Source organism: Camellia sinensis, chromosome 5 (genome assembly GCF_055761805.1).
Source record: "Camellia sinensis isolate YWXY chromosome 5, ASM5576180v1, whole genome shotgun sequence".
Classification (NCBI taxonomy): domain Eukaryota; kingdom Viridiplantae; phylum Streptophyta; class Magnoliopsida; order Ericales; family Theaceae; genus Camellia; species Camellia sinensis.
The window spans coordinates 157,278,899-157,306,379 of record NC_138965.1 but is presented as its reverse complement, the minus strand read 5'-3'; the positions used below and the strand labels follow the sequence as shown (position 1 = coordinate 157,306,379).

The following is a 27,481-nucleotide window of genomic DNA, read 5'->3' as shown; positions in this document are numbered from 1 at the left end:
TATTTATTTATTTATTTTTTAGTGTACGATTAGTGAAAGTTTCTAGTCACAAAAAAAATTATCTTTCTAGTCCGTTTGGTGACCAGTATAAAAAGATTAAAAAATGTAATGTTTTAAATTTTTTTTAAAAGAAAGTTCTTTTAAGACAAAAATTAAAAATTAAAAATTAAAAAAAAAATTAAAGCAAACCTCTTTATTTTTTTTAATTTTTTTTTTTGTGTGTTGATTAGAGGACTTAATAATTTTTTTTCTTATTTTTTAAGTCCTAGTCTAGTAAGTCACTTAAAAAGTTTTAAAAAGTTAAAAAAACTTAAAATTCACTAAAAAAAAAAAAAATTGTTAAAAATGTATGTCAAACAAAACCTCTGAAAAAAAGATGGCGACATTTACAAAGATGTTTCTACTAAAAAAAATTGCATTGTAGTATTCAGCAAGAAATTTTCAAAATAAAAAATGCATCATATTCTATTTTTATTTGATCAACATTTACAAAGATGTTTCTACTAAAACAAATTGCATTGTAGTATTCAGCAAGAAATTTTCAAAGAAAGAATGCATCATATTCTATTTTTATTTGATCAAATCACTAAACATGGATCTGAGACTCCATCCTACCTACAAGCGGGGACAACAACATTGGGTATGTGAGCAAACACAATCGAAAAAGGAGCAACGGTTATAGGCTCCGATGAATTTACGCTTACAGGCTCCATCGGAGGCATCTCCCCAGATGAATTTACCGTCAAAATGTGCCCATTAAGCAACATAATCTGACTATGCAAATTCCCATCCTTCGCAGTCAAATGGTACTCCTCTCTTTCCATTTCGCTCATCTTAATTCCCCAATGCATTCGCATGATCCTTGTTTCATGACCACGAGACTCGTGTTTGTGTCGCAATGTGAAAGTGCCATTGAAGACTACTCGAGCTTGAACAGTGGTGGCATTGTCTAGGTTGATCAATAGCAATGTGATTCCTTGCTGCAATGCGAAGAAGACTCTTAATTGGATTGTAACTACGAAAAATCTTTAACTGTGTGATCAATCTTTGAAGTTTGGATTATAACTTACTGATTGCTTTGCGCAATGAGCGTATGCGCGTATCTTCTTTGTCCCTGAAAAGCTTGTCGATAGAACGTTTCTTCCCATTAGTCGGTTCCAAAGTAGAGCACTACAAAGAAGAAAGTAGAATATCAAGAACGATTTAATAGGACTCAACGGTGATGAATCTAAAGAAGGGATCTCTCTCGATCTCAAATGAGACCTGACACTGAGGAAGGTTCGGGCTGCACAGGCTTTCGGGCTGGGCCTGGCATGCACATGAACCAAGCCACACAATTGTGCGCATTCATGACTATAGAAAGTGTTGCCCACAACCGAACAACCCATGCAATCCATAACGCCCATGTCTTGGTCCACAACCACAAGTGCCACAGCTACATAAGTTGTCCAACCGTGTGCTAGCAAAATGAACTTTGTAACCTAAAATTTTTGGATTTCAAGCTTCTTTCCTTTTGGGAGTTAGATAAAAAAACTAGTTTATTGGCTAAAAATAAACTTGTAAAAAAGCTAAATTTATTTGGCACATTCTTAACTTTTTATTTTTGTTTTTATTTTTCTAATATGGCTTGGGTATTTTGACAAAATATGAGCTCTAGAGTTTTTAGCCAACAAGCTGGCTTTTAAGCCACAACCAAATGAATTGGAAACAAAAATTAAAGGAAAGAAAATGTTTTTGTACAAATAGTACTAGAACATAGAACATGTGGTAGCAGGAGACGTATTAGTATCGGCAATACGGTTATATATTGGCCGATATCGGACACTATTGGTATCGGAAGTCCAAATTCCCAATACACATTGGCCAATATTTAAAACCCTCTTTGGGTCTATGTAATGTAAGAATTTCAAAAATCGATAACCTGTAATAGTCCGGATTTGGCATGAAGGTAGTAGTGTTGAGTAGACCATAATTTCCACCAATCAATGTCTGTCTGCAGTATGTTTTTGTGTCATAAGTTGATGCCATACCAAGCTGATCCAAGTACCTGTTTGTTATGTCAAAGACTAACATCATTCAATGAACAAGCCTCCAAAGAAAAACCAGAAAAATTCATCACAAGACATAGCTAAATTACCAAAAACTAAACACAAAGGCATTGGTGACAAGATTGCGACCGCTGTTGTAAGCCCCTCCCGACTCACCTACCCATGCAGTCGCTGAAGTTGGAGAGCTCTTGAGGGTGCTTTGGAGCTTGCTAAATGTATCAGCCTCACCATCAAGATAAGATGGATTGAGAATCTTTTCAACAAGGTGTTCATCCACTCCTATGAATGAAACAAATAAGCCCCTGGGTAAAACCTAATTTGTGAACCAAACTTTTCGTTGTTTTTTTTTTTTTGAAAACACAAGCAAACAGAACTCAAAACGGCTCATATTCACTTTGCGTAATAAAAGTATTTGGGCCAAGATTGTCTTCTTCGTTTCCTTATTTTGGAAAAATGAAAAACTAGCTTGGCAAACTGTTGCTGAAAACTACTCTAAAACAATCCCACCAAGATTTTATGTTTTCATTTTTCGGAAAGGATGAAAAACTTGCTTAGCAAACTGTTTTCAAGAAAAGTTTCTAAAAACTACCCCACCTAAAGTTGTTTTTGAGTTTTCAACACTGCTTTTGTACAAAAATCAAATGATATGAAAACGTTGAGTGCTTTTGAACTTTTCATTGTTTGTGTCTGAAAACAAAAACAAAAACGCAACCAAACAGGCTATTAGGAACCCAAAACAGCTCATTTCACTTTCTTTGTTTAATTAAAGTACCTGGGCCAAGATTATATATGTGATGAGTGACAACATCTAGGGATTTTGTTGTTTTATCCAAGAATGCTGTGAACCATTTTGCATCAAAGAATCCTCCTGGAGCTAAGATTAGAGGCTTAGATTTGATACTCCTGTAAATGTCTTGCACTAGGTTTTGTAGAGAGATCATGTCCGAGGCATATTGATCTGCTGCAACTCTTACCCCAACTCCATTCCCACTCAATTCATTTCCTGCAAAGTGAAGCAATATCAAACAACCGGTGCAAATATATAGAGACTCTGATTTATTCCATATTGGCAAAGAACAAAAATTCTCGTTTTCATCAAAATGGCCGAAATGTTTATGTTTTCTAGGAATCTGAAACAAAATATTAGTGAACTACCAAAATTCTAAAGTTTCCACCAAAATATATTGCTTTGGTGAACATGCTGAAAAAATGAGTTGTTTTGGGTTCAGCACTAATTAGGAATACCTAATAATGATAATTTTTTATAATACTGGTTAATTTTGTCAAAAGAAAATATTTGAGAACAGAAAAATCTTAAACTTTGAAACGAGAATAGGATAGATTGAGAGGAGAAGACGAAACAAGCTTGGTCAAGTCCCAATTATCTTGCCATTTCTCTTATGTTTCTGAGATGTTCTGTTTCCAAGCTAACAGAAACAACATAGCGAAATGAAATTTTAATCAACGGACATAGGTATTTCTAGACAATAAATTGTTGAAATTTCTACATCATTTTCAAAAGAATATTTCCATCTATACGTAATCACATATGTAGATAATACAAATAACCATAAGGACGAACGCATACAATCCGACTAATATTTTTTGGAAAAGAAAAAATTCTTAGGGCAATGAGTTACATTTTCCAAAAAGAGTTTATAGGACGAACTTATATAATTAGAAAATATTCTTAAATAATACTAATATATTAAGGGGATTTTTTTTTTTAACAAAGTGCATTCTTACCAAGCTCCCATCCATGGATTTGGTAGCCCTTTTTGACAGTATAACGCATTAAAGATTCAGCATTTGTGGAGTCCCAAGCTCCTACAGCAGAACCACCAGACTGCATGGATCTTCCATTGAGAGCGTTTAATCCAAAAATAACTAGAGCCCTGGAACACACAAAATCATTCATTGATGAAGTTTGAGGTAAAAAACATGAAATATGATGGAAATTCAAGTTACCCAGATTTATTAAAGAAGGCGTTTAGTTCATCCCATCTGGACAAGGGAAGGCACCCCTCGGTGAAACCAAACAACTCCGAAGTGTTTTTGGAAAACGGAATGCAGGGTTGTTGGTGATCTTCAGTTTCATACATGATCTTATCTTGCAAAGTTCCGCCTAATCTAATCTTCAGTGGCGAAAACGCTGCAACATTTTCCAGCAAATTAAGGAACTTTCAGGCTACACAGAGGATTAAATATTCATGAAATTTATTAAGAAGAGAAAAAAATGCTGCCAATAATGAAGCATGTTTGTGAATGAATTCAAACCTTTTATGGCGTTTAAGAAAATATTGTTATTGAGGTCCTGCAGAAAGAATGACCAAACAAATTTCAGAAAGTATTGTCTGCTTATTTGAACATTACCTAGTAAAATAAAAGAAAAGCATTTCATTTTTTCCCCGCTAACCTAAATGCTTGAGAAGCCAAAACTAAATTCTGTATTGCTCAAGAAAAACTAGAAGATTGTGTTTGGATTTATGGATTTGAAATGGAAGGATTGGACACTAATCATTCGAAGAGAATAGTTCAAATTTAAAAAATGATAGTTTAGGCATGGATTTCAATCTCGAAACGCATCTATCCAAACAGAACCTAAGTGACATAGAAAGAATTGGTCCAATTGTTTAATGACCTCAAATCTTTATATGGACAAATCAATTAATTGACTTTCCAACATCTTGAACAATCAATTAGTTTATAATATTCAAGTAAGAATCACAAAAAGAAACCTTACAATACTTAGGTGAACTCAGAAAAACCCTACTCTTAATGTTGTACAAACCATGAAGAACCAAATTTTTTCTTGCAAAGTGCCTAGAAAGAAAAAAACCCAAAATAGAACTTACATAGTTTAACACAACATATAAACACTGCAATAAACAGAAAAAGGAACCGGAGAGATGGTAACATTAACCCTATTGTTTGCAAGCAACAAACCATAGTTAATTTTCATTTTCACATAAATAGATTACCAATTTATTACATAGCAAATGTTGTTTAGTCACCAATTGTCCCAAAATCTGAAGAAATGGGTCCAACAACGTATATCAAGCTAATACTCGCCCTCACCAATCAGACTGAGAAACAAGGTCCACGAGAACCGATAGAACAGAGTACACAATAAGTAAGATAACGGGGCGACAAGACTTGAACCAGGATTTCCAGTTAAGAAATGGATCCAATCATGTACATCAAGCTAACACTCTCTCTCATGCATGAGACAACACGTGGAGAGACAAACAGACTGAAAAAAACAAGATACACAAAAACATACAGAACAGAGTTCATAATGACAGAGATAACCAGAATCACAAAACTTAAAAAGCTCTGATATGATGTTAAGTCACCAATTATCTCAAAAACTTTTAACAGTTAAGAAATGAATCTAATAATGTATATCAAGCTATGTGTTCTACAAAGAAGCATATACCAGATTGAGCAGAGAAGCATGTTCCCAACTACAAGTCCCATAATCACATTTCTCAGGAGGCCACCAATCCAAAGTTGTGCAAATGAAATCACTGTCTGTCCTTCCAATGACACTCTTCCCATCTATGAACACAGACCCACCAACAGTTTCAGCTCTTCCCCCAATCTGTGAGCTCCCAGACATGAAAGTGAAACTAAAGAAACAAACCCACGTACAAAAACCCATTATCAAAACCAGAGAACCCATCTTGAAAATTCAATCCAGGGTTCAAGATCTGTGATTCTCCCTTCAATGGAGGAGTTGGGTTACTGAAATTACTGTGGAAGTTGGCATTGAAGGCTATAATACCAATAAAAAAAAAAGAAAAAAGAAAAAAGAACAAGAAGAAAAAAGATGGGATTTGAGAATAGCGAGGGTACAAATGTTTATGTGGAGAAAAATATATATAATATTTTGGGTTGTTTTTTATTTTCTTGGAAGAAAACAAAAAACAATTGGGCCATTGATATGCTTTACTTGAGGAAAACTGAAAAAGGATTGATGAAAGAGAAGGAAGGAATGAGTTCAATGATATCATGTGACTCGGTACTGTGGCGAGTGTGACAGTGGGCCTGAAAACCCATGGATGGTACAAAAACATTTGGATACCAAATCCGAAAACCACCCTAACAGTTGGATTTTGGATAAGGAAAGTGTCCAACCTTTGATTGTTCAGTTTATTTTACTTATTTATTTATGTATGGGACTTGGGTTTTCTTCCCGTGGGATGGAGAGTGTTGTTGGGTTTCAGTGTGTCCATCACAAAGGTCTCATTGATAATCTGAACCGTTAATATGTAGAATTCATCGAATACTTTATTCTTGCAAAAAAATCATACTGATCGGATATTGATAGCTACTTGATCAGTCCAAATTTGTGTCAACAATTTATTTTTTAAATTATATTTACCGTTGACACAAATATAACTGATCAAGTGATTATTAATATCCGATTAATATGATTTTTTACAAGAATAAAGTGCTCGATGAGTTTTATATATTTAAAGGTCCGGGTTATCGATGCGGGCTCCATGGTAAACTTACAGATGTCTAACAATTCTCTCCAATTCAATATGGACTTGAGAAAGCCTCTCCGGGAGGCTCTCCCCGTATGTATATGTTATATTATCTTGGGATAAAATGTACTCATGATGCATAACTAGTTTTGTTTGGCATTAGTTAATATAATTAATTTTTTTTGTATTGAGATTTGTTTAGTCTCATTTAGTTTGGATTTTTGGATTTTTTGATTTTTTTAACTTTTGTGAGAAAAAAAATGTAATGATTATGTGTTGGATGTGATATTTTATCTTATTAACTTATTTAGTCTATTTTGTCATTTTGTGGTTTTTTTTTAAGCCGCAAAATGATAGCCAAACAGGGCTAATGTGTTTGTTTTATTTCACTTTCATAATTTAAGTTTTTGAAAAATTCTACTGTATACATCCTTTGAAAGGGATATATTATGTGTACTCTTATTTATGCCATTTTATTTTTTTAGTTATGATTTATGAGATTTTTTAATATGTCTCATTTGATTTTGGTTATAACTTTTTTTTTTTTAAATTATGATTCAGAAAATATGAAATTATACTATTTTATTATTTAATTATATGGTAAATTTTAACTTTAACAAGTATAAAGTTTATAATTTGACTCACATTCATCAACTTTTGAATTGATAATCTAAAACATTCACAAAATGATAATAATATACATCTTTAGTCCAAAAAATATTTATATTTCTAATCCTCAAAATATTTATATTTCTACTTTTGATTTTGTTAATTTTATCTCAAAATAGTAGTATAATTTTTTTTTAGTATATTAGAGGCTATAATCTGGGGGAAAAAAAGAGTAGTTACATGTGATTGGGCCTATGGTATACTAGCGAGATGCATAAATTCTAACCAATTAAACTAGTCAATCTCATTTTTCCAAAAGTGATTACTCTGTTTAGTTTTTAATTTTTAAATATAACATTTGAATTTTTAAGTTTTTTGTTTTCATATTTTTGTGTCTTTAGTGAATTTTTTTTAAAATTTTTTTTAATTACTTTTTAAAAAAAATATTTAAAAATTTTACTAAATACAACAAAAAAAATCAGTACATCTTTGTATTTTTTGTATTTATTATTATTTTAAAAAAATTTCCACCAATATTTTCGTTTTCAGGTGATTGCATCTAAAGAAAATTATTAAAATATGAAAAAAATTCATTAAAAACTGCAAAACATGAAAAATAAAAAATTCAAAAATTATTTTTTAAAATTCAAAACCAAATAGAGTGTAATATTCTTCACACAACACTTGTGCTTTTTTTTTTTTTTTGACATAAAAAAAAAGAAAAAGAGTTCAAATCTTTTAGTTTTGATGAGGTAAAAAGTTTGTAAATAAAAATGAAATATGTCACACTCTTGTGATAATTATATGATGGGCAATACACTATACTTCCAAACCTTGCATAAAATTATACTCCTATTAGATTAACTACAAAATTGATGAGTCTGAAAATTATGATCCATGTACATTTGTCAATTTTTTCTGATAATATGGTTAACCGACTCATTGGACCAACTAATCTAAGAAACTAATTTCACCAGTCATATGCAAAAAAAGAAAAAGAAAAAAGAAGACCCTCTGTACATTTGTCAATGGCAAGACCCCACGAATTAGATACTCTTTCTCTCTCTCGGGTGGGCTTGAGTGAAAAATAAGTTTATTTTTTTCCCCACTTGATTTGGTCTATTTATTTATTATTGAGTGTAGTAAAAGTATCTCTCTTGTCCTCTTGGTTTGGTTAGTTTTGACATTTTAAGCAACATCCCTTATCTTGATTTTAGGAGACCAGTTGAGTCTCTCTTTGGTGGAATTTAGCTCAGTCCAACCTAAATTTGATTTTACTGTTATGTTTGAATTTTCAATTTGTAAGAGAAAAAAAAAAAAGAATAAAGAGTAAATGAAATAAAAGTTTTTATTTTATTTTATATAAATTTAAAATTCAAATCCAACTTAAATAAGAAGAAATGTTTGTAATTTATGAATGTGAAGGTTATTTAAAAGACAACATTGGTTCATTGGTTAGGGATTAGCTTGTATGATTAGAGTAGAAATTTTCAAAATTAAAAATTTTCAGAATTAAAAATTAAAAATTAAAAAATAAATTTAAAAAAAAGGCATAATAGTTATATTGCTTTAATCACAATTGTAAATGTTTTGTTATGATCCCCTAATTCATTTTGTCATATGACTTTGCAATCACTCTCTCATGTATGACAAATTTTCCACTTTAAAGTAATATGGCATCTTTATATAAAGTAAAGAGGTAATACCACCTTTCCTTTCTTGTCTTGTATCAAATGAGTAAGTGAGATGTATCATTCACTGAAAGTTCCATCATGGGGACCAAAATTTTCATTGCTAAAACTGAAATTTTTTTTAGTGAAATGCTAGTTTTTTTTCTTTTTTAGTCTATTTAAATAAAATTTTTGGTTGCTACTAATATGTAATTAATTGATTAATATATAATTAAGGCATTATGTGACATCACCAATAAAAGTGCACTTTTTTTTTTATCTTTTTATATTTTTTAGGTCATACTGCCTCTTTATTTTTTTATACATATTTTTATAAAAAGTCAAAAGTATATTTATTTAAGTCATTCAAAATACTTTTAAAATAAAAATTTATATATATAGTAGAAGAAAGAGAGAGAGAAGATGGTATAGGGAGATTAAGTTTATTTTTCACCGATCGTCGTCAACGTTGTATTTTAGTTAAAATTACATGGATTTCTTTGATTGTTTTTGAATGACAAGCGTTAAAGTGTTCCAAAACTATATCACAAGGGGAAAAAAAGAAAAAGAGTTTTGCCTGAAATTTTTTTTTTCTATATAATTCTATAATAATAGATACTTGAAATAACAAATGTTACTTATCTAAAAAATTATACTAATAGATTATATTTATTTTGAATGTGACTCATATCAAATCAATTCTAAATTTACATTATACGCCTCATTTTTAAAATAATTTTTACAATGATTCTAGGTGCATAACATTTTTTTGCTTGAAGTGGTCCTCTAATTAGAAATCAATTCATCTTTCATATGACGTTGCAACACTTCATAGTCCTAACTAATGGCATATTTTAAGTAAGGAGGGGATCCCACCTTTTCTTTCCTATCTCAATTAATGAGAAAATGAAATGTATCGTTCACAGGTCTCCATCATGGGGATGTAGCGGACAATGGGAAAGACAACTTAGGGCTTCTAAAATTGGATGGTCATGATTTTTTTGATCATGTGATTTGGTGGATTAACCTTATCATATCTTGGTCTTATTTGACAAAGGCTAAAATTTGACTTTTTAAGTTAAAATTCATAAAAATATAAAATAGACTAAAATAAAATAGCACATCAAATTCATAATTATTTCACTTTTTTCTTCACAAATATCACATCTAATTATAAAAAAATCTAATTATTTTTTTAAATATAAAAATTTTAACCTATTAAAATAGTCTATTAAAATAGCTAACTTTCGTAGGCGTATTTGTTACTTCTTATTTGTCCTTCATATTACTCATCTTCCACCTAGCCTATTTGTTGAGAATATGTACGAGTAGAAAGCATAAGAGATTTATTATGTACAACTAGAAAGCATAAGAGATGAACTTGGAGATAGTGCTGTGCTTGACAGGCATAATACTCTATTGTGACCCGTGAGAACATATTTCAAATTTATTTTAATGATTTAAATTATTCATAATGTAAGATTTGTTGACTTTATATTTAAGAAAAATAAATGATTAGCATAATTTTGCTAAATTCTTATAGTTATTATTGATTATGGGTTATATCTGTCCGATTAATTTCATTTTATATATATAAGATATGCTCAATAATTCTTATTGTTAAAATATGTTAGTATTCTATGTTAGTATTGCTAGTGTTATCATTATGTTTAGCACAGCATTATGTTAGCTTTAATAATTATCCTTTGCTTTATGCCACCCTATGTATCTTTTCCTCTCTATAAAAGAGAGTGCACATCTCCTTGTAATATACACAATCAATCAATACATAATTCATTCTCTCTGTATCTCTCTCTATCAATTTATCTTACATGGTATCAGAGCTATAAGATTTAGGCCTATATTTCTTTCTCCCCGGCGGGCAGTCGGCCGGCAATCTTGCCTTCGCTGCCCGCTGGAGTTTTCTACACATACTCACTTGACGATCTGCGTTGATTCATGATCAGACAGTCCAATTTTGTTGCCGCCCCTTTGTTTCTGCCACCACCGAGCTCGCCGAAGAACTCCGCCGTGCTGCTCTCGCTCAGTCACCAGAGAACTCTTCTGCTCAATCCTTGATGGTGTTGTCATAGCTACACGAGACCAACACATCCATTGACGGATGCCACTAGACCATTTCAACATCTTGTGTTGCCCTTGCAACACTGACATGCACTCAAACTCATCCCCACACCCGCTGGATCTCCACCCCTTTTCAGAGCTGTTCTACAACAGGAGGTCGTGTTTCATCGGCCGAAATGATCCATACCAACAACATCATAGCAACTCTCGTCATGATCGTCACGATCTGGACGGCTTTGATCCTCTCCCTCTTGCTTTGATCCTCTCCCTCGGTCTCCACACCTCATCAGACCATTGTCTCATCATCGCTCTTCTCATCCTGAGCGTGCTCGCGACCAACCAGCTCGCGTGGCCGACGCACCTTACGTCCGTCACCTGCAACCTCACCACTGCTTCCAGTTGTGACGGACCAATGCCGACCATGTCGCCTATGCAACGCGGCGTCGGTCTACCCAGCAGTTTTGCCGATTTCCGAGGACATTGAGGTTACCGTCGACAACTGTTATGCCTGCACCTACTGTCATTTTTTTGTTGTCTTTTTGGAGAGCTCGAATGCTCAACAACAATGGCAGATCTTGCAAGTAAACCAGACACGGAAGGAAGTGAGAGAGACCAAATAGTACAATGATAATATTATGATATAAAATAGAATAGAATATTATCAATGGAGATCCACCAACCCAATATTTTATATTTTAATAATATTATAATATATTATCATATATTACACCACACACACCCAGCAGACATGCATACACAATACACATGCACTTTATGATTCCTTATTCCACCCACCAGCGCATGCTTTCCCATTAATACCTTTTTCTTATTATTATTATTTTTTTTTTATTCTTATTCTTCTTCCCACCAAAAAAAAAAAAAAAAAAAAAAACAAAACAAAACAAACAAATACATCATCCACCGCCCAACCTTTATTTTTTATTATAACTTTATTTTTTTACTATCACGCTTATTTGGTGCTCTTGATTCACCCTGTTCCCCACTCCCACCTTTCTTATTTTTATTCATCATTATCTATTCATCATCACCATGCTCACAAAAAAAAACAAAAAAACAAAAAAACAAAAAAAACAAAAAAACAAAATACAAACATTTCAAATTTGCACAACAACCCATTTTTTATTCATCTCAGGGATCACCCCGATCACAATTTTACACAAAAAAAAAAACAAAAAAAAAAAACAAACACCCAAAGCTTTGTTTTCTTTTCTGCAGCCGGCCACCCCCCGTCCTCACTTCTTCGCCTATTCCGCCGGTCTTTTCTTTTTGCCTCCGTCCTGAGAGGCCCTTGACGGTGCTACCTCCGTGTTTTCCACTCCACTGGGCACGATCACTACTCCCTGCTCCTCCACTGCAGCATATGGCGGCCCTCCAAATCGGAACATCACGTTGGCCTTCCGCTTCAGCTCCTTGTTTTCTGCCCTTAGCACGCTTATCTCTGCTCGCGCATCCTTATACATGCGTTGGAGCAGAGCCAGCTGGGAGTTTAATTGCTGCACCTCATTTGTCCTACTCTGCAGCCGGTGCGACAAGTTTGTGACCGCCGTCATGGACTCCACACATGCCTTCAAAGTATACTGATTAGCCTCCACATCCGTTTGCACTGCCATTTTTTGCTCCACCGACTGCATCGGAAAGTTCAACGGAGCAAACCCAGTGGTGTTTGGTTGAGGTTCACGGGCCACCGCCCCAGTTGTCTCTCTTGTTGACTCGTTGAGATCGGGAAAGAGAGTGAGCAGCCCACGGGAAGACGAGGCCATTTTCTGGGCAACAGAGTGTTACAGAATATCTCTCGCAACAGAGTGTTACAGACTATCTCTCTCAGCAAAACGACCTCTCTTTCTCAGCAAAACGAAGAATTTTTCAGAGGTTTCTCTCAGTTTTTCTGTCTCAGCTTCTGCCTCCTCCGCTTCGGTTTATAAAGACCATGACACAGAGGCAGCCACGCGCATCGCGCGCCTCTTGACGCCAGACAAACGGGCACGCCAGTCAAAGCACTCACGTGCCTCGCCATCATATCTGGCACGCCTTTTGATGCATCGGGCACGCCTTTTGATGGCACGCCTTTTGAGGGTGCGGACACACCTTTTGAGGGCACGACTTTTGAGGGCTCGATATCTACATCCATGTATATTTTTTGGGCAGCCTATATCCACACTCATACAGTGTCTTCTACACCGGTCAGCTTTATCAATCCCTTTGTTTCAACCTCAAATAGGTTTCTATCTTTACACCTATTTGAGTTTGAGGGGGGGTTATACACAGTATCATGTATAAGTCGCTCATGGCGCACTCCCTAAGTCGCCCCCTTGGTGCACCACCACAACCTCTGCTACATCGGTCCGACATGACCCCATAAACTGTCCCGACATTGATTCCGGTCAGCTTCTACAACGGTCCGACATGACCCCGTAAACTGTCTTCTACATCGGTCCAACATGACCTCGTAAACTGTCTGCTACAACGGTCCGACATGACCCCGTAAACTGTCTTCTACAACGGTCCGACATGACCCCATAAACTGTATTCTACATCGGTCTGACACGACCACACAGTGTCTGTTACATCGGTCCGGCATGACCTCGTAAACTGTCCTGCTACATCGGTCCGACATGACCCCGTAAACTGTCTTTTACAACGGTCCGACATGACCCCGTAAACTGTCTGCTACATCGGTCCGACATGACCCCGTAAACTGTCGTGCTACATCGGTCCGACATGACCTCGTAAACTGTCTTCTACAACGGTCCGACATGACCCCGTAAACTGTCTGCTACAACGGTCCGACACGACCATACCGTGTCTTCTACAACGGTCTGACACAACCATACAGTGTCTCCTATCCCATTTTTTAATTGTCAGCCTATTTTTCTGTTACTCTCTCCAAACTCAAGTTGGTTAGTTTATATCCTCCTTGAGTTTGCGGGGGGCTGTTAAAATATGTTAGTATTCTATGTTAGTATTGCTAGTGTTATCATTATGTTTAGCACAGCATTATGTTAGCTTTAATAATTATCCTTTGCTTTATGCCACCCTATGTATCTTTTCCTCTCTATAAAAGAGAGTGCACATCTCCTTGTAATATACACAATCAATCAATACATAATTCATTCTCTCTGTATCTCTCTCTATCAATTTATCTTACACTTATAATATGCAATTCAGATTATCAAAATATGAGTAGAATAAACCTCATGAGTTGAGATAGCGCGAGTGCTATCACAACATTCACCCCCACATCCCTAATTTTACGTTTGTTTCCCTATCAACATTTTGAATAATCAATATAAGAGATTCTAAGGGCTGGTTTGACATCCTTTAAAAAAGTCAAAAAGTTAAAAAAATTATTACTATTAACGAAAATAATATAAAAAAATTAATTTTATACAAAAAAAAGTACAACTCACTTCTCACGTGAGTTGTACTCTAGCTGACTTTGGTTGGACAAAGGGAACAGGCGGGTTTATAAACAAGACAGTGTTGTTTGGCCCGTGGGGACCCATCACGGATTCCATTTTGATAATATGAACCGTTTAATATGTAAAACTCGTCGAGTACTATATATTTGTAAAAAATCATGTTGATCGGATATCGCTAACTATATGATCAAATCAGTTTTGTATATAAAAAAAATGGATGGTGTTACAGTTAACAGCTGACAAAAAAAACTAATCCGATCATATAGCTATCGATATCCGATCAACGTGATTTTTTTTATCATATAGTACTCGACGATTTCTGCACATTTAACGGTTTCGATTAGAAAAACGGGACCCATGGTGGGCCCCACGAACTGAACATCACTGTTCAATTCAATTCCCGAAAAGGAGGTAAGCATCTTTTATACACTATTCTGCAAAATGCTGCCACCATGCTGCCCACTTACCAAAAAACTTCTCCTATACACTAATTTATATAATTTTTTAATACACATTTTTTCGTAAAAAGTCAAAAAATTATCACAAACAACTATTTTTTTATCAACTTTTTAGTCAAAAAAGTCAAAAAGTACACTTATTTAGGACATTCCAAACAATTCTTAATATTCCAAATGATTTTATGAGGGGCCATTTGCAATTCTATAGAATACGGGTTTAGTAGTCCTTTGACAATAACTTTTTTAGTTGATTTTTTGGCTGTTTTAATTTTTTTAGTTGTTTGGTATTCTTGTTTGACTTTTTAGACTTTTTAACTTTAAAATGACATTTTTGACATTTTAGTATAGTATGATGTTTTTTTGTATATGGGGTAGTTTGATATTTTTGTAATTTTTTTTTGTCTTTTTGGGATTTTAAAACTTTTTTTTTTTTTTTAATCTTTCTGTGACTATATAGCCAAAGACGAAAACCAAACCAAGGCTAGTATTATTTTCGTTTTTGTGTTTTTAGAAGCTAAAACAATGAAAGCTTAAAAGTATTCCCCCCAAAAAAAAATAAAAAATAAAAATTGCTAAAAAGGTATTTGTCAAACCAAACCTCTGAAAAATAAAATGGCAACATTTACAAAGATGTTTCTACAACAGCCCCCCCCCCCCCCCCCCCCCCCAAAAGAAGAAAAAAAAAAAAAAAAACGAATTCTATCTTTATTTGATCAAATCACTAAAAATGGATCCGATTTGGAGCCCATCCTACCTACAAGCAGGGAGAACAACATTGGGTATGTGAGCAAACACAATCGAAAAAGGAGCAACGGTTACAGATTCCGATGAATTTACACGTACAGGCTCCATCGGAGGTATCTCCCCATATGAATTTACTGTCAAAATCTTCCCATTAAGCAACATAATCTGACTATGCAAATTCCCATCCTTCGCGGTCAAATGGTACTCCTCTCTTTCCATTTTGCTCATCTTAATTACCCGAGGTATTCGCATGATCTTTGTTTCATGACCACGAGACTCGTGTTTGTGTCGCACCGTCGAAGTGTCATTCAAGGCTACTTGAGCTTGCACAGTGGTAGCATTGTCTAGGTTGATCAATAGCAATGTGATTCCCTGCTGCAATGCCAAGAAGACTCTTAATAGGATTGTAACATGTGAACAACTCTTTAACCATGTGACTAATCTTTCAAGTTTGGATTATAACTTACGGATTGCTTTGCACAATGCGCGTATGCGCGGATCTTCTTTGTCCCTGAAAAGCTTGTCGATAGAACGTTTCTTCCCATTAGTCGGTTCCAAAGAAGAGCACTACAAACAAGAACGTAGAATATCAAGAACGGTTTGACAGTAGCAGGGGTAGTTTGTATGGGTGGTTGTATGGGTGCGAGTAGTAGTAGAGGTAGTTTGTACTTTCTGAATCTTTCTCGATGGATGTCATCTTTCTGTATCTTTAATTTCATATTTTTAATAAAATTTTTACTTTGTTAATAAAAAAAAATAATAATAAAAAAACAGTTTGATAGACTCAACGGTGACATTCAAAGGTTTTTTGATTTTTTTATATGGCTTGTGGTTTTTGACAAAAAATGAGCTATAGTTTTTGGGCTATTTGAAGATAGGCTATTTAAGCTTAAAAACTAGAACGTCATTACAAATTGTCACATTATTCTCTTTATTTTTTTACACATGTTTTTGTAAAAAATAAAATAATCAATTCTCAAAATATTGACTTTTTAGCAACAACCAAACGAATTGGAAACAAAAATTAACGGAAAGAACATGTAATTGCACAAATAGTACTAGACCATATGGTATCAGGAGGAGACGTATTAGTATTGGCAATACCGTTATATTTGCGCCGATATCGAACAATATTGGTGTCGGAAGTCTAAACTCCCGTTATGTATTGACCAATATTTAAAACCCTTTTGGATCTATGTAATGTAAGAATTTCAAAAATCGATTACCTGTAATAGTCTGGATTTGGCACGAAGGTAGTAGTGTTGAGTAGACCATAATTTCCGCCGATCAATGTCTGTCTGCAGTATGTTTTTGTGTCATAAGTTGATGCCATACCTAGAATATCCAAGTACCTGTTTGTCATATCAAAAACTATATCATTCAATAAACAAGCCTCCAAAGAAAAACCAGAGAATTTTCATCACAAGACATAGCTAAATTACCAAAAACTAAACACAAAGGCATTGGTGACAAGATTGCGACCGCTGTTGTAAGCCCCTCCCGACTCACCTACCCACGCAATCGCTGAAGTTGCAGAGTTCTTGAGGGTGCTTTGGAGCCCTCTAAATGTATTGGCCTCACCGTCAAGATAAGACGAATTGAGAATCTTTTCAACAAGGTGTTCATCCTTTCCTGCGAATGAAACAAATGAGTCTCCGGGGAGAACCTAATTTGGGAAACGAACTTTTCATTGAATTTTTGTTTTCGAAAACACAAGCAAACAGAACTCAAAACAGCTCATATTCACTTTGGATAATAAAAAATACTTGGGCCAAGATTGTCTTTTTCGTTTTTCGTTTTTATTTTTTGGAAAACACGAAAAACTTGCTTGGCAAACTATTTTCAAGATTTTTTTTTTTTTAAAAGAAAAGAACCCACCAAAAGTTGCTTGGCAAACTGTTGTTGAAAACTATTCTAAAAACAACCCCACCAAGATTGTGTTTTTCGTTTTTTTATGTTTTCCTTTTTTGGAAAGCACGAAATACTTGCTTGCAATCTGTTTTCGAAAACTATTTTCAATAAAATTTTCTGAAAATAATCCCACCTAAAGTTGTATTTAAATTTTCAAAACTGTTTTTGCACAAAAATGAAAATGATACGATAACAATCAGTGCTTTTGAACTTTTCATTGTTTGTGTCTGAAAACAAAAACAAAAACGCAACCAAACAGGCTATTAGGAACTGTAAACAGCTCATATCACTTTCTTTGTATAACTAAAGTACCTGGGCCAAGATTATATATGTGATGAGTGATAACATCTAAGGATTTTGTTGTTTTATCCAAGAATGTTGAGAACCATTTTGGATCGAAGGTTCCTGCTGGAGCTAGGATTAGCGGCTTAGATTCAATACCCTTGTAAATGTCTTGCACTAGCTTTTGCAGAGAGATCGTGTCCGAGGCATATTGATCTGCTGCAACTCTTACCCCAACTCCATTCCCACTCAATTCATTTCCTGGAAAGCGAAGAGATATCAAACAACTGGGCCAAATATAGAGGCTCTGACTTATGCCATATTAGGCAAAGAACAAAATTTCGTTTCGTTGTCATCAAAATGACTGAAATGTTTTCTGTTTTCTATGAAACTGAAACAAAATGTTAATGAAGTACTAAAATTCTGAAGTTTCCGTCAAAATATAGTGCTTCGGAGAACATGCTGAAAAATGAGTTGTTTTGGGTTCATCACTTTTAAGGAATACCTAATAATGATCATTTTTATAATACTGGTTAATTTTGTCAAAAGAAAATATTTGAGAACAAAATAATCTTAAACCTATTAAAGGATTTGAGAAACTAGAAAGAAGAGTGGGATAGATTGAGAGGAGAAGATGAAACAAGCTAACCGAAACAACATAGCGAAATGAATTTTTTATCATTGGACATAGGAACTTCTAGATAATGAATTGTTGAAGTTTTCAAAAGAATATTTACTTTTATACAAATAACCATTAGGACGAATGCAGGATTCTAATCTCAAGGGGGCCGAATACATTAAGGCCTAAAATACCAATAATATTTTTCACAAAATAAAATAAAAATAAAAATAAAAATTAGGATCAACAGGTATTACATTTTTCTAGAAAAAGCTTATGTAGCGAACTTATATAATTAGAAAAAATTCTTAAATAATACTACTAATATATTGAGGGGGTTTTCGAACAAAAGAGTGTTCTTACCAAGCTCCCATCCATGGATTGTGTAACCCTTTTTGACAGTATAACGCATTAAAGATTCAGCATTTGTGGAGTCCCAATCTCCTACAGCAGAACCACCGGACTGTATGGTTCTTCCAGTGAGAGCATTTAATCCAAAAACAACTTGAGCCCTGGAATACACCAAATTATTCATTGTTCAACTCGAAGAATTATGAAGTTTAAGGTTAAAAAAACATGGGAATATGATGGAAATTCAAGTTACCCAGATTTATTAAAGAAGGAGTTTAGTTGATCCCATCTGGACAACGGCAGGCATCCCTTGGTGAAACCAAACAACTCCGAAGTGTTTTTGGAAAATGGAATGCAGGGTTTCCGGTGATCTTCAGTTTCATACATGACCTTATCTTGCAAAGTTCCGCCTAATCTAATCTTCAGTGGCGAAAATGCTGCAACATTTTACAGCAAATTAAGGAACTTTCAGGCTACATAGAGGATTAAATACAACATTCATGAAGGTAATAAATTAATTAAGAAGAGAAAAGTGCTGCAAATAATGAAGCATGTTTGTGAATGAATGCAAACCTTTTACAGCGTTTAACAAAATATTGTTATTGAGGTCCTGCAGAAAAGAATGACCAAACAAATTTCAGAAAGTATTGTCCACTTATTTGAACATTACCTAGCAAAATAAAAGAAAAGCATTTCATTTTTTTGTCGGCAAACATAAATTGCCTGAGAACCCAAAACTAAATTCTGTATTCCTCAAGTAAAACTATAAGACTGTGTTTCGATTTATGGATTTGAAATGGAAGAATTGGGCACTAATCTCAAATTTAAATGTTGATAGTTTAGGTATGGATTTCAATCTCGAAACGCATCTATCTAAACAGAACCTAAGTGACAGAAAGAATTGGTCCAATTGTTTAGTAACCTCAAATTTTTGTCTGGACAAATCAATTAATTGACTTTCCAATCTGTTGAACAATCAATTAGTTTATAATATTCAAACAAGAATCACAAAAAGAAACCTTACAATACTTAAGTGAACTCATAAAAACCCTACTCTTATGCTGTGTTTGGTTGGAAGATTTGGAGAGAGATTTAGAAAGAGAAGGAGAAAAAATGTGAAATTATGTGAAATATAGGTATATTTTATTCACATTTCACCTATATTTTCTATTCCCCTTTCTAAATCCCTTCTCAAATTCCCTCAAACAAACACAATAGTAATGTTACACAAACCATGAAGAACCAAATTCTCTCTTGCAAAATGCTTGGAAAGAAAACCCCAAAATAGAACTTGCATTGTTTAACACAACATACAAACACTACTGCTGTGTTTGGTTGGAGGATTTGAGGAGTGATTTGAAAATGGAAAGGAAAAAGGCATGTGAAACTAGGTGAAATATAAGTATATTTTATTTTTATTTCACCTACCTTTTCTCTTTTCCTTTTCAAATCCCCTCCCAAATCTTCTAACAAAACACAGCATACAAGAAACAGAAAAAAAACCAGAGAGATGGTAACATTAAACCTTATCATTTGCGAGCAACACATCACAATTAATTTTCATTTCTACATAAACAAATACCAATTTATTACATAGCAAACATTGTCAAGTCGCTAGTTGTCTAAAAAATCTTAAGAAATGGGTCCCACAACGTATATCAAGCTAATACTCGACCTCACCAAAGACTGAGAAACAAGGTCCACAAGAACAGATAGAACATAGTACACAATAACTAAGATAACCGGGCGACAAGACTTGAACTAGGATTTCTGATTAAGAAATGGATCAAACAATGTAATCAAGCTAACACTCCCTCTCACACACAAGATATCGCATGTGGAAAGACAAACAAATTGAAAAAAACAAGATACACGAAAATAGACAGAACAAAGTACGTAATGACAGAGATAACAAGAATAACAAAACTATGTTAGCTTAGTTATGGTGTATTAAACAAATCCTGTTAAGTCACCAATTATCTTATAAACTCAAACAGGTGAAATAAATCCAATGATATATATCAAGCTATGTGTTCTACAAAGAAGCATATACCAGATTGAGCAGAGAAGCATGGTCCCAACTACAAGTCCCATAATCACACTTCTCAGGAGGCCACCAATCCAAAGTTGTGCAAATGAAATCACTGTCTGTCCTTCCAATGGCACTCTTCCCATCTATGAACACAGACCCACCAACAGTTTCAGCTCTTCCCCCAATCTGTGAGCTCCCAGATATGAAACCGAAACTAAAGAAACAAACCCACATACAAAAACCCATTGCCAAAAACAGAGAACCCATCTTGAAAATTCAAGCCAGAGTTCAAGATCTGAGTGACTCTCTATTCAATAGAGGAGTTGGGTTACTGAAATTACTGTGGAAGTTGCCATTGGAGGCTATAATGCCAATAAAAAAAATGGGATTTGAGAATAACGTGGCAGTGTTTAGTTTACTGGAATGCATGAAATAGTTAATTTATTAAAATATTTATTGTCATAGTTGATTAAAAAAGAAAAAATAAATGTATTATAAATAAAATCATTTTATACTATTTTAAAAGAATAACTATTTCATAGAAAAATTGAAGAAATAGTTATTCTATTTCGTCTATCACATTCCAATCAACAAAATAGAGCTTGAGGTATAAATGTTTCTGTGGAAAAATATATATAAAAAATTTTGAGATTTTTTTTTTGAAGAAAACAAAAAACAAGTGGGCCATTGATATACACACATATATATATATATATATATATTTACAGGAAAATCTGTACATCCACTCACAAGTTTAAGATAGCGTCGTATGGAGAACACTATGTCTCCTTTTATTCGTTCTGAATAGAAGATTATAACCTAAAAATTTATATCAATCCCACAACATAATTTCTAATTAAATTAAGACACACAATAAGAGAGAATCAAATCCACACCAAATACATTAACAGCAACTTGAGACCCCTCCTAACCATCTACGCTGCGCTCAGGGTACCATTGATATACTTTGTTTGAGGAAAACTGAAAAAGGATTAATGAAAGAGAACGGAGGAATGAATCGATGATGTGAGTACTATGGAGAGTGTGACAGTGGGATGAACGGTTAGGATTTTCTGTGGTACAAAATCATCATTTTTGGATACCAAATCCAAAAAACGACTCTAACCGTTGGATAACGAAAATGTCCAACTGTTGATTGTTCGGTTTAATTTACTTATTGGGTTCGGCTTTGGTCCATTCTGAGATCGGACTGGATAGTGCTGTTGGGTCTGTGGGGGCCACCACGGGTCCCGTTTTGATAATCCAAACTGTCAATGTGTAGAACTCATTGTGTACTATACGCCTGTAAAAAATCAAGTTTATCGAATATCGATAACTATGTGATCAAATCAGTTTTATATATAAAAAAATAGATGGTGAAAAAATTAACGGTTGACAAATAACTGTTTTGATCACATAGCTATCGATATCTGATCAACTTGATTGTTTACAAACATATAGTATTCGACGAGTTCTACACATTGAACGGTTCGGATTATCAAAACGAGACTCATGGTAGACTCTCATAGATCCAACAGCAGTGTCCAATCCGATCTTGAACTGGACTAAAGCCGAACCCTTATTTATGTATGCTATATGGGAAAGGCAATTCTTTAAGGGATGTGTATCGTGCAAAACTTGTAATTATAAAATAAAAAAAAATGGCATAATTTTACACCTCTTGAGTTATAATTAAACAAATAAATGAATATTATAACCAAGCACTACATAAGACATAACTAAATATATAAAAATGATGACAAAATTAAAGAAAAAAATTAATTATAATTAAATAATAAAATGACATACCTAATAATGCATATAGTAAAAGGTGTGTATTGTAGAATTTTCCATGTTATATTTTCTAGGGATAAAATATACTTATAATGCTGTTTGCACCACATTTTATTTTTTTGTCGATTGTGGCCTATTAACACTACATTTTATTTTTTTGCTGATTGTGACCTATTAATTATGGTCAAGTTCGACTATGATCTGTCGATTGAAATCATAAATTATTTTCAAAACATAACCTTGACCACATTTGTTTTTGTTATTATTATTTCTGTTGACAGACATGCTAACGTGGCATGATGACATGTTAAATGGAGGACCTGAAAGTTAACAATTATAGCAATTTGAAAGTTAGTTGTTGAGATCAAGGAACCAAGATTAAATCAAGTACCAAATTTATAAAATGGTTCTTATCAAACATGAGATATAGATAATGTTGAGGAAATGGACTTGTAGAGGAAATCATAGACTTAGGTTATCTCTTTCTCTCATATGGTTGAGCCTAGGCCAAGAGAGATACAAGGATCAATCATCAACCATCAAACACACTCGTGTAGAGTTATTAAGGAGTAGTTCTAAATTAGCAATTTTAGAAGTAGATTAAACAAATAGCTTTTCCAACCCCCTCCCAAATTTCTCTTCTTTTTGTCAAATGCTATATTTATTCAACTTTTTGTTCTTGTTTAGGTTTTTGTAACTAGTGACAAGTGACAATTTATTCGAATTAATACATACTTAATTACCTCCAGGGAAGTCCTTAATTTGCTTAAGGCATAGGACTCAACCACAAAACCTAATCTTTTTGTGTTTATTAAAATTTTGTTTAAGCCTGTCGATCAATCATTGTCGATTGGGCCTAAATTGAATTTTTGTTAACAAATGCATAAACTGTGTTTGTTTTATTTCACTTTCATCATTTAGGTTTTAATTTTAACAAATATAATTTTATAATTTGACTCAAATTTTGATCTAATTTTAAATTGATAATCTAAATCATTCACAAAATGATAATGATATACATCTTCAAAAAATATTTATAATTCTAAGAGAAAGTTAGTGAAATATCTCTCTCCAACTTTGTGTAGTAGGAGATGTCAAAAATATTTTTTATTGTTAGCTAAGGTTTCTTAATGAAATTTCTTTCTAATCATATCAGAGAAATTCAAATAAATTTCTCTGTAAAAATTAAAATTTCTCTGTGTCGGGGCCGAAATTTCTCTGAATCTAATTTTTTATATGAAAATATTGAGAGACCTTAACTACTATAAAAATATTGTATGTCATTTATCTTATAAAATCTTAATATCAAAGACCTTAATTTTTTTTTTCTTAATTCTAGTACTCAAAATTTTGATTTTGTTAATTTTATCTCTAAATAATAGTATAATTTTTTTTTAGTACATTAGAAGCTATGATGCAAAAAATAGTTTTACATGTGATCGTACTTGAACCTATGATATACTAGTAAGATGGAGAGATCCTAAACAATTAAACTAATCAATCTCGTTTTTCCAAAGTAATCACTTTATTTGGTTTTAAGTTTTCGAGTACAGCTTTTGAATTTTTAATTTTTTTTTTAATTTTCGTGTTTTTGTGTCTTTAGTGAATTTTAAAAAAAATAATAGTTAATTTTCTACTTTTTGAATACACCTAACCTAGATATATTTAAAATATAAAATATTTGTAAAAAAAATATTTAAAAATTGTACTAAATACACAAAAAAAAGTATATATATTTTTTGTATTTATTATTATTATTATTATTATTTCAATTTCTCCACAAATATTTTAGTTTTTAAGTGATGACACTTAAACAAATTTGATTAAATATGAAAAAATTTCACTAAAAGTAACAAAACACATTAAAATAAAAAGCTCAAAAATTGTTTTTAAAAACGCAAAACTAAACAGAGTGATAACATTCTTCCTACAACACTTGTGCTCTTTTTTGACGTTAAAAAAGAAGAAGAAGAAGAAGTTGTTCAAACCTTTTAGTTTAGATGAGCTAAAAAACTAGTAAATAAAAATGAAATATATATATATATATATGTGTGTGTGTGTGTGTGTTTGTGTGTCACTTTTGTGATAACTATGTGATGGGCAATGTACTATACTTCCAAACCTTGTATACTCCTATTGGAGCAACTACAAAATTGATGAGTCTCAAAATTAGGGCCTATGTACATTTGTCTATTTTTTTTTTTTTTCTTCTTCATAACTTGGTATTTGGTCTATTGAATCGACTAATCTGAGAGACCAAACTTACGATTCACTTGTAAGAATCCTAATTAAAATCAAGACAAAAGTTTTATATGAACTAATTTTAAAAAATTATTCACAAGAATCTCGATTAAAATCAGGACAAATACCCTATGTACAGTTGTCAATGGCAGGATTCACTAATGTTTTTTTTTTTTTTTTCATTTAGACACTCTCTTTCTCTCTCGGGCAGGCATGTTTTAGTTTGTTTAAGCATCTTTTTTTCCCCATTGGATTTGGTCCATTTACTTGTTATTGAGTGTATTAAAAGTATCTCTCTTGTCTTCTTTGGTTTGTTTTTTTATTTTTATTTTTTATCAGACCTCTTTGGTTTGGTTACTTATTAGTTTTAACATTCTAAGCAACCTCCCTTATTTTGATTTTAGGGGACCAGTTGAGTCTCTCGTTGGTGGAATTTAGCTCAATCCAACCTAAATTTATGTTTGAATTTTAAATTTATAAAAATAAAAAGAATAAAAAGTAAATGAAATGAAAGTTTTTTTTTTATAAATTTAAAATCTAAACACTAATGAGGGGACTAGCAATCCCATGCGGGAGGTGGTACCTAATCCCATGGGATCATAAGTCCCTCATTTTACAAAAATAGTTTTTAATATTAAAATATAATACTATAATAATGTATTTCTATCCAAAAAAAAATATAATATATTAAAATAATATAGTACTTAAAATAATATATATAGATTATATTTATAAAATATATTTTTTAATATTAAAATATAATACTATAATAATGTATTTCTATCAATATATATATATATATATAATATTAAAATAATATAGTACCCAAAATAATATATATAGATTATATTTACAAAATATAATTTTTAATATTAAAATATATAAAAAATACCAAGAATATTTATAGAATTTCAAATAGTTAATCCTATCATATAATGACAAAGTAAATAAAAATTCTTGTTAATCCGGTAGTCATCAAACAATTACTATTTTTTTTAATCCCCTCACTCAATCTCAGGCTTCGTTTGAGAACAGACTAATTTAGTAACTTTTTAGCTATTTAGCTAAAATATGAGCTAAAAAAAACTAGTATGTTTGGGATGACTTTTTGACTTTTTACGAAAAGATGTGCAAATAATAGAGAGAAAAGAGAATCTTTGACTTTTTTGTATGGGTTATTGACTTTTTGACTAATTTAGTAACTTTTTGACTAAAAAGTTCAGTTGCCAAACCAGGCCCACTAAACTAATAATTTCCTCACTATCTTAGAGCATTTTTATCAAAGTAGTTACTTATTTTCATTGTTTAGTTAAAATAGTGAGCAAATTTCTAAATTGCACTTCCATCAAACTAGCTATCAAATTAGTCATTTTAGCTTTGGTGGTTTTAGCTCAACAAATGTAGCTAGTGATTTTACTTAGTCAAACATTAAAAAAATATTACTTTTCATATTTTGAAATTAATTGTATTCAGTTTATAAAAAATAATTCTAAAATAAAATGAATACACATAATATTTAAATAATAAAGAAAAAGAATAGAGAGTTTGTTGTCAAAATAAATTTTTTTTTTAAAAAAAATAACTTTTAAATCAAAATATAACAAATTTTCAATTAATTTAATAAAAATGCTCTAACAATTACCACACTAATAATCTCATCTTACCTAACTCTAGAAACAAACCGCACTTATAGTCTTGTCTCAAATGAGTAGGTGAGATGTATTATTCACTGAAAGTTCCATCAGGGGGACCAAAATTTTCATTGCTAAAACTGATTTTATTTTAAAGTGAAAATCTAATTTGTTTTTCTTTTAGTTTATTTTGATATTTTTTTTTTTGATTTTTTCCCTGACCTTGATACTAATATGTAATTTAATTGATTAATATAAAATTAAATAAAAATTTAGGTATATAGTAGAAGAAAGAAAAAGAGAAGATAGTTTAAGGGTATTAAGATTATTTTTCACCTACCATCAATGTTGTATTTTAGTTAAAATTACATAAAAAAGAAAGGACAAAAAAAAAAAAAGGAGTTTTGCCCAGGAAAAAAAATCTTTATAATTCTATAATACTAGATGCCTGAAATAACAAATATTACCTGTACAAAAAATTACACCGATAGACTTTATTCATTCTGAGTGTAACTCACATCAAACCAATTTTAAATTTACATTATGTGCATAACATTTTTTTTGCTTGAAATGATCCTCTAATTAGAAATCAATTCATCTTGCATATGACTTTGCAACATTTCACAGCCCTAACTAATGGCATCTTTTAAGTAAGGAGGCAATCCCACCTTTTCTTTCTTGTCTCAAATTAATGAGAAAATGAAATGTATCATTCACTAAAAGTCCCCATCATGGCGATGTAGCCCCTTAAGGACAACGGGAAAGACAAGTTAGGGCTTCTAAAAGTGGATGGTCATGATTGTTTTGATCATGTGATTAGGTGGATTAACCTTATCATATCTTCTTTGTTACTTTATATTTGTCCTTCTCGTTATTCATCTTCTACCTAACCTATTTGTTGAGAATATATACAAGTAGAAAGCATAAAGGATTAAACACTAATTTTATCTTTGTTTCCCTTTCAACATTTTGAATAGTCAATATAAAAGATTATACTATTTGAAATGATTTTATGAGGGTCCGTTTGTAATTCCATTGGTTATAGTTTTTTAGTACTTATTAGTATTGTTTTTGTT

At 32.5% G+C, this 27,481-nt stretch overlaps 2 protein-coding genes across 3 annotated transcripts; both read right to left on the bottom strand.

Moving 5' to 3' along the window:
- Positions 1-438: 438 nt before the first annotated feature.
- LOC114309939 (heparanase-like protein 3) lies at positions 439-6,129 on the bottom strand. The gene is made up of 9 exons (XM_028255818.2): positions 5,488-6,129; positions 4,326-4,362; positions 4,017-4,200; positions 3,795-3,943; positions 2,821-3,051; positions 2,138-2,327; positions 1,922-2,047; positions 1,071-1,170; positions 439-980 (listed from the first exon to the last, which is right to left on the bottom strand). The coding sequence occupies exons 1-9, from the start codon at positions 5,731-5,733 to the stop codon at positions 612-614; spliced, it is 1,632 nt and encodes a 543-aa protein (XP_028111619.1). The 5' UTR covers positions 5,734-6,129; the 3' UTR covers positions 439-611.
- A 9,355-nt stretch (positions 6,130-15,484) lies between these two features.
- LOC114309940 (heparanase-like protein 3) lies at positions 15,485-21,722 on the bottom strand. Of its 2 annotated transcripts, none has more exons than XM_028255820.2 (9): positions 20,761-21,722; positions 19,281-19,317; positions 18,961-19,144; positions 18,720-18,868; positions 17,768-17,998; positions 16,987-17,176; positions 16,771-16,896; positions 16,012-16,111; positions 15,485-15,916 (listed from the first exon to the last, which is right to left on the bottom strand). In XM_028255820.2, exons 1-9 carry the CDS (start codon positions 21,004-21,006, stop codon positions 15,551-15,553), a joined length of 1,629 nt encoding a protein of 542 aa, XP_028111621.2. In that variant the 5' UTR covers positions 21,007-21,722; the 3' UTR covers positions 15,485-15,550. The 2 variants fall into 2 exon arrangements, with proteins under 2 accessions (XP_028111621.2, XP_028111620.2); XM_028255819.2 differs by having other exon boundaries at positions 15,485-15,919; positions 20,761-21,342.
- Between the last annotated feature and the right edge of the window lie 5,759 nt (positions 21,723-27,481).

What these genes read in the sequence shown, in the direction of transcription:
- LOC114309940 (XM_028255819.2), bottom strand. Translation starts at nt 21,006, where the DNA reads ATGGGTTCTCTGTTTTTGGCAATGGGTTTTTGTATGTGGGTTTGTTTC. An exon ending in TTTGTTAAACGCTGTAAAAG is followed by an intron (nt 19,145 to 19,280) that starts GTTTGCATTCAT and finishes AAAATGTTGCAG; the next exon opens with CATTTTCGCCACTGAAGATT. An exon ending in AATCCATGGATGGGAGCTTG is followed by an intron (nt 17,999 to 18,719) that starts GTAAGAACACTC and finishes TTCGCTTTCCAG; the next exon opens with GAAATGAATTGAGTGGGAAT.
- LOC114309939 (XM_028255818.2), bottom strand. Translation starts at nt 5,733, where the DNA reads ATGGGTTCTCTGGTTTTGATAATGGGTTTTTGTACGTGGGTTTGTTTC. An exon ending in CCAAATCCGGACTATTACAG is followed by an intron (nt 1,171 to 1,921) that starts GTTATCGATTTT and finishes TCTTCTTTGTAG; the next exon opens with TGCTCTACTTTGGAACCGAC. An exon ending in CTCATTGCGCAAAGCAATCA is followed by an intron (nt 981 to 1,070) that starts GTAAGTTATAAT and finishes TTCGCATTGCAG; the next exon opens with CAAGGAATCACATTGCTATT.